At 54.3% G+C, this 10,559-nt stretch overlaps 1 protein-coding gene across 2 annotated transcripts in view; it reads left to right on the top strand.

Annotated features, from left to right (window-relative positions):
• Positions 1 to 9,921, top strand: part of UHRF1 (ubiquitin like with PHD and ring finger domains 1) — a 50,785-nt gene extending 40,864 nt beyond the window's left edge. For both annotated transcript variants that reach the window (XM_017528394.2, XM_037738425.1), the window contains exons 14-17: positions 1,469 to 1,604; positions 1,802 to 1,974; positions 4,107 to 4,211; positions 8,424 to 9,921. In XM_017528394.2, coding sequence (XP_017383883.1) covers positions 1,469 to 1,604; positions 1,802 to 1,974; positions 4,107 to 4,211; positions 8,424 to 8,570 — 561 coding nt within the window. In that variant the 3' untranslated portion in view covers positions 8,571 to 9,921. The remainder of the gene's footprint in view (positions 1 to 1,468; positions 1,605 to 1,801; positions 1,975 to 4,106; positions 4,212 to 8,423) is intronic.
• The last annotated feature ends 638 nt before the right edge of the window (positions 9,922 to 10,559 follow it).

Genomic DNA, 10,559 nt, shown 5'->3' with positions numbered 1-10,559 from the left:
TTTTTTTGAGACAGAGTCTCGCTCTGTTGCCAGGGTGGAGTGCAGTGACACGATCCCGGCTCACTGCAACTTCCGTTTTCCGATTTCAAGCAATTCTTCTGCCTCAGCCTCCTGAGTAGCTGGGACGACAGGCACACACCACCACGCCTGGCTAATTTTTTGTACTTTTAGTAGAGACAGGGTCTCACCATGTTGGCCAGGATGGTCTCAATCTCTTGACCTCGTGATCCGCCCGCCTCGGCCTCCCAAAGTGTTGGGATTACAGGCGTGAGCCTCCGCACCTGGCCCATTGTGTACGTGTACGCGGGTGATGTAGTTTCACCGATACATTAGGCACAGTATGAGATTTGCATCTTCTCTTTCACATGTTTGGGTCCTCTTTAGCATATCCAAATTGCTAGCGTCACTACTCTTGCCCTTTCGGGCCATTACTTTTATATTTGAGACCAGGTCTCGCTTTGTCGCTTAGGATGGAGTGCAGAGGTGCGATCATAGCTCACTGCAGCCTCAAACTCCTGGGCTCAAGCGATCCTCCTGCCTCAGCCTCCTGAGTAGCTGGGACTCCAGGCGCGTGCGACCATGCTGGGCTAATTTTTGTAGAGAGGGGATCTTGCTAGGTTGCCCAGGTTTTTCTCAAACGCCCTGCCTCCCAAAGTGCTGGACTTCTTTAGTATAAATTATAATGTTTAATATTAGTATTTTATATTTAGCCTGTAATCCCAGCACTTTGGATGACTGAGGCAGGCGGATCACCTGAGGTCGGGAGTTCAAGACCAGCCTGGCCTACATAGTGAAACTCCATCTCTACTAAAAATAAAAAAATCAGCTCAGTGTGGTGGTGGGTGTCTGTAATCCCAGCTACTCGGGAGGCTGAGGCAGGAGAATCACTTGAACCCGGGAGGCAGAAGTTGCCGTGGGCCAAGATCGTGCCACTGCACTCCAGCCTGGGCAACGGTGAGACTTGGTCTCAAAAAAAAAAGAAAAAGATTTATATTTAATACTAAATCATATTTAATGATTATTATAATAATAATACATTATTATTCAACAGTGGGCCAGAGGCCATTATTAATTAAGGGTTCCTTGAACAGAGGTATCGTGATAAGACAGGTGCTGAGTGACTGCCGGGCGGGTAGCTTGGACAGCGAGGAGACCCTGGACAAAGGGAGGGTTCACATCCCTGCAGGACGATGCCGTGTTTCATCATGCCACTTAGAACAGTGTGCAATTTACAAGTTAGGAACTGTTTCTGGAATATTCCATGTAACATTTTCAGTTGGCTTTGGGTCACTGAAACCTCATCAAAACAGGATTAAGGAGGACTCCCCTGTGCTCTTCAGGAGAGCAGGGGTCAGGTGCGTTTGGAAACCCAGACCTGGCAAGGGGGTGGGAAGAGTGGGCTCTAGGTAGCATGCGGACCGTTCCAAATGGCCCCGAAGGCCAACTGGCGCCCGTCCTCCTTCTGCAGTATCCGGAAGGCTACTTGGAGGCCCTGGCCAACCGAGAGAGGGAGAAGGAGAACAGGAAGAGGGAGGAGGAGGAGCAGGAGGGGGGCTTCTCGGCCTGCAGGACGGGCAAGGGCAAGTGGAAGCGGAAGTCACCAGGTGAGCATCTTGGGGGTGTGGGTGGGCATCTCGTGGACGTGGGGGCAGGTGGGCATTGTGGGGGTGTAGGATTGGTATCTTGTGGGCGTCTTGTGGGCGTGGGAGCAGGTGGGCATCTTGTGGGCGTGGGGCAGGTGGGTGTCTCTCCGGCAGCTCTGGCGATGCGCCCCTCCCTCACGCACCCTGCTGTCTTCTAGGAGGTGGCCCAGGCAGGGCCGGGTCCCCGCGCCGGTCGTCCAAGAAAAGCAAGGTGGAGCCCTACAGCCTCACGGCCCAGCAGAGCAGCCTCATCAGAGAGGACAAGAGCAACGCCAAGCTGTGGAATGAGGTCCTGGCATCACTCAAGGACCGGCCAGCAAGCGGCAGCCCGGTAGGCACGCGTGGCCCAGTCGTCTCCCTGATTTGCACGGGAAAGTGTACGAAGCCTGTTTACCATGTTCACCATCTCAGTGGCACTGAGCATGTCCATGTAGTTGTGCAACCATCACCATCATCACCTCCAGAACTTTCTCCTCTCCCCAGATGGACACCCTGGCCCCGGGAAACCTTTACTCCCTCCCTGGCGTCCCCTTCCCAGCCCCAGACCCCCACCCTGGCCTCTGCCGTCCTCCTTTCTGTTTGTGTCCCCTGGGACTGTTGGAAAGTGACCCCAAGCCTAAGAGTGCAAAGCGACTCATGTCTCACAGCTCTGGGGCCGGGTGCCCGACACGGGCCTTGCTGGGCTAAAGTCAGGGTATGGGCAGGGCCAGGCCCACCTGGGGGCTTCGGGGGAGACCCCGATTCCAGCCTTGCCCAGCGTCTAGAGGCACTTGCCTCCGTGGGCTCACGGCCCCTCCCTCCTCCTTCACAGCCACAGCGCATGCTCTTCCAGTCTCTCTCTGACTCTCACCCTCCTCCCTTCTCTCGGGAGGACCTCGGGGTGACATCAGGCCCCCCCCGCCTCACCCAGGATGCTCTCTCAGCTCCAGATCCTTCACTGAGTCCCGCCTGCCATTCCTCCTCGGCTGTGGATGGTGACATAGTTGGAGGTCCCTGGATGCAGCTGTGGCCAAGGCCATCTCGGGGTCCCTCTTCTCCCATTTCCTTCAGGCCATACTCTTCACAGGGTTTTCTCCGCGCTCGATCGCTGTCTCAGCTGCACCCCCAGCACCCCACCCCCCACCCTTTTCTGTGTCTCTTTGGTCCCCACACTTAGCTCCAAGCAGGAGGAGGTGTCTTTCAGGTCATCCGCAGCTGGGCTTCTGGTGGCCCGTGTGGGTGCTCAGCATGCCTTAGGCCAGCAGAGCAGGGACCCACGCCTCCGGAGAACCTTTCTTTTTTGACAGCATCTTGCTCTGTCACCGAGGCTACAGTGCAGTGGCACGAACACAGCTCACTGCAGCCTCAAACTCCCGGGCCATGCCTATTTTTGTTTTTTTATTTTTTATTTTCTTATTGAGATGGAGTTTCACTCTTGTTGTTTAGGCTGGAGTGTGCAATCGCATGATCTCGGCTCACTGCAACTTCTGCCTCCTGGTTCAAGTGATTCTCCTGCCTCAGCCTCCCGAGTAGCTGGGACTACAGGCACCTGCCACCACACCTGGATAATCTCGTATTTTTAGTAGAGACAGGGTTTCACCCTGTTGGTCATGCTGGTCTTGAACTCCTGACCTAAGGTCATCCACCCACCTCGGCTCCCAAAGTGCTGGGATTACAGGTGTGAGCCACCACACCCGGCCTATTTTTTAAAAACTTTTTTTATACAGATGGGGTCTCGCTGTGTTTCCAGGTTGGTCTTGAACACCTGGCTCAAGCGATCCTCCTGACTCGGACTCCCAAGGTGCTGGGGTGACAGGTATTAGCCACTGTGTCTGGCCAGGGGCAAAAGCCCTGTCTTGACTCAGTGCGGGCATGCTTGGTGGTGCCAACTGGTCGCATCCGGGTCCTTCCCTGCACCATTGAGGCCCGTGCCCCTGCACTGGCTCCACCGCATCCGCCCCACTTGGGTGTTGGGGATTTCCCGTGAGGCTCATGCCTCTTGGGCCTCTGTTTTTCCTTTTTTTTTTTTTGAGATGGACTTTCCCTCTTGTTGTCCAGACTGGAGTGCAGTGGTGTGATCTTGGCTCACTGCAGCCTCCGCCTCCTGGGTTCAAGCGATTCTCCTGCCTCAGCCTCCCAAGTAGCTGGGATTACAGGCATGTGCCACCACACCTGGCTAATTTTGTATTTTTAGTAGAGTAGAGACAGAGTTTCTCCATGTTGATCAGGCTGGTCTCAAACTCCCAACCTCACATGATCCACCCGCCTCGGCCTCCCAAAGTGCTGGGATCACAGGCGTGAGCCACCGTGCCCAGTGAGCCTGTTTTTCTCATCTCAGAATGGGGGCGATTGTGGCCCCCGCCTCCTGGAGTGAAGGCTGGGAACAAAATTAGAGGACCCCGGTGCATGCTTAGCAGGAGGCTGCCGATCTCTGGGAGCCCTGGTCCCCAGGTCTTTGCCGGCCTCACGCCCGCTTCCCTCTAGTTCCAGATGTTCCTTAGTAAAGTGGAAGAGGCGTTCCAGTGCATCTGCTGCCAGGAGCTGGTGTTCCGGCCCATCACGACCGTGTGTCAGCACAACGTGTGCAAGGTGAGCGGGACTGCTGCGGGAGCCGGGCGGAAGGTTCTGGAAGGATCACCTGACCTCCAGTTCCCACAGCTGCTGCTGCAGATCGGGGCTCGTTGGCTTTGCCCCGCTCGCTCTGCAGCCATTCTCAGGGCCTTGTTGACTGCTTTCGGGACAGCCTGTATTACGATGGAGGCCTGGAACATTCTACCCCCAGCTCTGTGGCCAAGGGGCCAGGGTGGGAGAGGATGGACCACAGTCCTGCCCCAGGGTCTGGAGAGGGAGGTGTGAGTGAGGTGCACATCCCCTAGGGGGCAGAAAGGAAGGCTTCCTGGAGGAGGTGGTGGTACGGGGCGGCATCCCAGGTACCTGGGACAGCAGGTGAAGAGGCCTGGGTGGGAAGCCAGCAGTGGGGGCCTGCGGTGGCTTTGGGGATCGGGGTGGTGGCCCAGCATGGGCTTTAGACTCAGGACAGGTGGTCTGTCTTAGGAGGGAAACATCCCTACTGATGCTTTTCAAAGAGATTGACTTGGGCAGGACAGGGTCTCTTCCCCTCTGTGCTGTGGGCATTGGGGCCAGATCATTCTCTGGGGTGGGGCCGTCCTGGGCACTGCAGGGTGCTGTGCAGCATCCCTGGCCCCCACCCACTCCATGCCAGGAGCGCCCCGCTAGTCGTGACAGCAGACATCCCCAGATACCTCCCAGTGTCCCCTAGGGGCATAACTGCCTAGGTGGGTAGTGTGGGTCTTGGTGATGGTTCCTCTGCTGAGACCTTTGGCCAGAGCCACCAGTCCCGACGGACAGGTGTGGAAAGGACTCACCCCGCCCCCACGCGGCTCTCCCCTGGCTTCTGAATCGCCAGTGGTTTTCCTTTTAACTGCAGTCCGGCAATCCTCCTCTCAGCCTCAGGCCGCACCCCTGGGTCTTGGAGCCGGTATTTGCCTTCCTGGCAGGAGACAGATCAGGGAAGGTCAGGAGACGGAGTGTCCCCAGTCACCCCCATGGCATCTCTGCCTCCTCGGCCCCTGCCTCCTTCGCCGTTTGGCCTGAGTCCTTTCAGCTGTGTGGGCCTCCGAGTGGCCTGAGGTGGCACAAGGGGCGAGAGGCCGTGGCATCTTTGGGGCTGGTGGTCCGGGTCTGAGCCATCTCTCACCTGTGAGCCGTGCAGCCACTAATCGCTCCAAGCCTCAGTTGCCCAGAGTGAGAAGGGGCCTGGGGACGCTGTGCTGGCTGCCAGGTTATGGTGAAGGTCCCGGCTCAGCCCCTGGCAGGAAGGAGGTGCTCAGGAGGTGGGCACAGGCAGAGGCCTGGCTGCGGGGGGTGCTTGGAAGAGGGATGCCCGGGAGCCCTGTGGCTGTAGGAAGGACTGTGGGGATGTTGTGAAACCACGTGTCCCGTGCCTCAGTATGAAGGTGCGTGGAAGTGCTGAGGATGCAGAGGAAGGGGCTGACCTGTGTCACTGTGTCCCCACCATCCATCCCTGGGGCTCTGTTCCGACTTGGGAAGCTCAGCATCTGAGGGGTTCTGGGAAACAGGCTGTGACCTTCCACAGTGACCTTTTTAAATTAAAAACTTGAGGCTGGGCGTGGTGGCCCACACCTGTAATCCCAGCACTTTGGGAGGCTGAGATGGGAAGATCACTTGAGGTCAGGAGTTCGAGACCAGCCTGACCAACATGGTGAAACCAGTCTCTACTAAAAATACAAAAAAATTAGCTCGGCTTGGTGGCAGGCCCTGTGATCCCAGCTACTCGGGAGGCTGAGGTAGGAGAATTGCTTAAACCCGGGAGGCAGAGGTTGCAGTGAGCTGAGATGATGCCATTGCACTCCAGCCTCAGCATCAGAGTGAGACGCTGTCTCAAAAAAAAAAAAAAAAAAGGAAAATACATTTAGAGACAGTATCTCGCTCTCTCTTGTAGGCTGGAGTGCAGCGGCACAGTGATAGCTCATTGCAGCCTTGAACTCCTCGGCTAAAGGGATCCTCCTGCCTCAGCCTCCTGAGTAGCTGGACCTACAGGCGTATACCACCATGATTGGCTAATTTTTGTATTTTTTGTGGAGATCGGGGTGGGGGTGGGGACTCACCTTGTTGCCCAGGCTGGTCTTGAACTTCTGAGCTCAAGTGACCCACATGCCTCAGCCTCCTAAACAGCTGGGATCACAGGTGTAAGCCACCATACCCGTCCAGGAGTTTTTAAAAATAGCAAACAATGTCCAGGCGTGGTGGCTCACACCTGTCACCCCAGCACTTTGGCAGGCCAAGGCAGGTGGATCACTTGAGCCCAGGAGTTTGAGACCAGCCTGGCCAACGTGATGAAACTCCAGCTCTACTAAAAATTCAAAAATCAGCTGGGTGTGACGGTGGGCGCCTGTAATGCCAGCTACTCGGGAGGCTGAGACACGAGAATCCCTTGAACCCAGGAAGTGGAGGCTGCAGTGAGCCAAGATCACACCATCGCGCTTCATTCAGCCTGGGCGACAGAGTGAGACTCAATCTCAAAAATACCAAACAGAAGCCGCAGGCTGCCAGGGGCACAGGGTTGTTCACTGGTCACTGGGCGTGTCCCCCGCGTTACCACTGCCCTCGTCCAGGTGTGTGACATCATGCTGCAGGCATGTGCCTCCGCGCAGGCGTGCGTTGTCTCATTCCTGCCTGGCGCGCAGCCAGCCCTGCGGCGTCTTGCCTGTTTGCCTGCTTGGGAAGTGGAGGCTCCAGGCCTCTGAGCTCTGTCTTCTGGCTTTCTTCCCCATGCCCGACCTGGTTAGTTGAGCTTGAATTTAGGAGTCTGAATCCACCAGACTTGGTTCCTTCCTCCTTTTCCCCTTTGTCCTCATTGATGTGTGTATTTATTTTTTAAAGTTTTCTTATTTTTTTCTTACTTTTACTTTAGAGATGGGGTTTCACCGTGTTGGCCAGGTGGGCCTTGAACTCCTGACCTCAGGCGCTCCGCCTGCCTCGGCCTCCCAAAGTGCTAGAATTACAGGCGTGAGCCACTGCACCGGGCCCTATGTGTTTATTTCTTATTTTTATTTTCGAGGCAAGGTCTTGCTCTGTCGCCCAGGCTGGAGTGCAGTGGTGTGACCGTGGCCCACTGCAGCCTCAACCTCCCTGGGCTTCTCTTACCCCAGCCTCCAGAGTAGCCATGCCCAGCTAATTTTTTTTTTTTTTTTTTTTTGGAGACAGAGTCTTGCCTTGTTGCCCAGGCTGGAGTGCAGTGGCATAATCTCAGTTCAGTGCAACCTTCACCTCTTGGGTTTAAGCCGTTCTCTTGCCTCAGCCTCCCAAGCAGCTGAGACTACTGGCATGTGCCACTGTGCCCGGCTAATTTTTGAATATTTAATTTTGAGACGGAGTTTCGCTCTTGTTGCCCAGGCTGGAGGGCAGTGGCGTGATCTCAGCTCATTGCAACTTCCACCTCCCGGATTCAAGCAAGTCTCCTGCCTTAGTCTCCCGAGTAGCTGGGATTACAGGCGCCCAACACCACGCCTGGCTGATTTTTATATTTTCAGTAGAGACAGGATTTCACCGTCTTGGACAGGCTGGTCTTGAACTCCTGACCTCAGGTGATCCACCCACCTCAGCCTCCCAAAGTGCTGGGATTATAGGCATGTGCCACTGTACCTGGCCACTTTTTGTATTTTTAGTAGAGACAGGGTTTCACCATGTTGGCCAGGCTGGTCTCTGCTCCTGATCCGCCTGCCTCAGCCTCCCAAGGTGCTGGGATTATAGGCATGAGCCACGATGCTCGGCCTGGTGTGTGTGTGTTCATTAAGCACCTACTGTATACACCGTGCTTGGTGTTGAGAGACAACACAGCCTCAAAGCTCAGGGAGCCTCTGGCCTGTTATAGGTAGATAAGCACATTAGTACGTAAGACAGCTCCACAGGCGGAGGGAGAGGTGGCGTCGTGAAGGCAGAATGGGGCCAGGCGATAGGACTGACTGCCTCTGATACTCTAGGGAGGTGTCAGGGAAGGCCCCTTAGAGGGGTGACTTGAGCCAAGCTTTTACTGATGAGAGCCTCGGGGTGAGTAGACCCGTGAAGCCGCATGACCTGCCAGGGACAATAGCCCAGAGGCTGGGTGAGGCCAGGCTGGTGCTGGGCAGCAGGTGGGAAGTGAGACTGAAGGTCGTGGAGGGGGGGCCTCTGGACCTTGGGAGACTGTCCCCGGGAGCAGTGGCCAGGAGCAAACCCGATGGTGTGGATGGCTTCTTACCCGGCCACCGTGTCTTCCAGGACTGCCTGGACAGGTCGTTCCGGGCACAGGTGTTCAGCTGCCCCGCCTGCCGCTACGACCTGGGCCGGAGCTACGCCATGCAGGTGAACCAGCCTCTGCAGACCGTCCTCAACCAGCTCTTCCCCGGCTACGGCAACGGCCGGTGATCCCCAAGCACTTCTTGACAGGCGTTTTGCTGGAAACGTGTCGGAGGGCTCTCATCGGCCTCGGTGTTCTTCTTAGTGGGCTTAACTTAAACAGGTAGTGTTCTCTCCGTTCCCTAAAAAGGTTCGTCTTCCTTTTTTTTTTTTTTAAATTTTTATTTTTCAAATCTATACATTTTCAGGAATTTATGTATTCTGGCTAAAAGTTGAACTTGTCAGTATTTTGTGTCGTTTTTATTTTGAAAACATAAAAGCCTGCAATTTCTCGACAAAACAACATAAGACTTTTTTAAAGATGGAATCAGAAACTTCGTGGCGTGGAGGCTGTTCACGTTTCTGATGTCAGGTTCTCAGAAGCTGCTGCCACCGGCTGTAAGGAGGTGGAGGGATCAGTCCTTCTTCCGGGTTTGTGGGTTTGGCCCCCAAGGTCAGAGCAAGCATCTTCCTGACGGCCTTGTAGCATCTGAAGTCTAGTGACATGGTTCCCGTGGTGGCCCGTGGCGTGGCATGGCGTGGCATGGCGTGGCTCAGCTGTCTGTTGAAGTCGCAAGGAAAAGAGAAAACACCTCGGGCCCAGTTCAAACCTTTCCCTCAAAGCCATCCGCCGCCAGACTGCTTGGCATCTGAGATCCGCGTGAAAAGTCCTCTGCCCACTCAAGCAGGGAGCTGGGGCTGCACAGAAATGGCCTCGAGGGGACTCTGCTCCACGTGGGGCCAGGCGAGTGGCTGATGCTGTCCGGCGAAGGTGGCCACGGACGGACGGCAGCACACGAAGCCATGTTCAAGTGCCTTTGGTTCCTTCCTCCTTTGCAAAGACGACAGTCTTTGTTGTTAGCACTGAATTGTTGAAAATGCCAACCAGATTCTAGAATCTGCGGTCATCCAGTTCTTCCTGACACCGGGTGGGTGCTTGGGAACAGTTTTGAGTCTTACAGATCATTTAAATTCAATTTTTTAACTCTGCAATTGAGAACTTACAAGAGGGATTTTTTTTTTAACGGACACATTTTCTAAATGAATTTTTTTTGTAGTTTACTGTATATGTACCAAGAAAGATATAATGTTAGGGGCTGGTTGTTTCTTTTTATTTTTTTTTGAAAGGGTTTGTTAACTTTTCTAATTTTACCAAAGTTTGCAGCCGATACCTCAATAGAACAGGGATATTTTAAATCACATACCTGCAGACCGACTGGAGCAATGTTATTTTTAAAGGTTTTTTTTTTTTTTCACTTCCTTATTCTTAGATTATTAATGTGTTAGGGAAGAAATGAGGCAATTTTGTGTAGGCTTTTTCTAAAGTCCAGTACTCTTTGTCCAGATTTTAGATTCTCAGAAAATAAATGTTTTTCACAGACATACGTGATTGTGTCTTTGTATTTGCAAACTGCCTTGGAGCTTTCTGTGCACTTTTGTGCAGTATTTTACAAAATTCCCAGGAGACAAATGAGGCAGGTGTCTTCAACCCCACTTTGCAGATGAGAAAACTGGGACCCAGGAGATGACGGGTATGGGCTGGGGTTCTAACCACAGCTCAGGAGGTGGCGGGCCGTTGACGTTGCAGTGTGGAGCACAGCGGTCAGCAAACCACAGCCAATGGGACCCAGGTCAGAACACCGCCTGTCTTTGTCAATAAAGTTTTATTGACACCACCACACCCATTTCTTTATGCATATAATGGCATTTGCGCTGAGTAGGTACAGCAGAAACCATCTGGAACAGAGCCGGAAACACGAGCTGGGTGGCAAAGCTTGCTGGTCCCTTCTCAGAAGGATCACTTGAGTGTAGGAGTTTGAGACCAGCCTGAGCAACATGGCAAGACCCCAACTCTACCAAAAAAAAAAATAGTAGCCAGGTGCGGTGTCTGTAGTCCCAGCAACTCAGGAGGTTGAGGCAGAAGCCTGATGGCTTGAGCCCCGGAGCTGGAGGCCGCAGTGAACTGTGATTGCACTGCTGCTCTCCAGCGTGGGCAACAGAATGAGATGCTGTCTTTAA

Source organism: Cebus imitator, unplaced genomic scaffold, assembly GCF_001604975.1.
Source record: "Cebus imitator isolate Cc_AM_T3 unplaced genomic scaffold, Cebus_imitator-1.0 Scaffold53, whole genome shotgun sequence".
Taxonomy (NCBI): Eukaryota; Metazoa; Chordata; class Mammalia; order Primates; family Cebidae; genus Cebus; species Cebus imitator.
The sequence above is the reverse complement of the archived record's forward strand: the minus strand, read 5'-3'. Positions and strand labels throughout refer to the sequence as shown.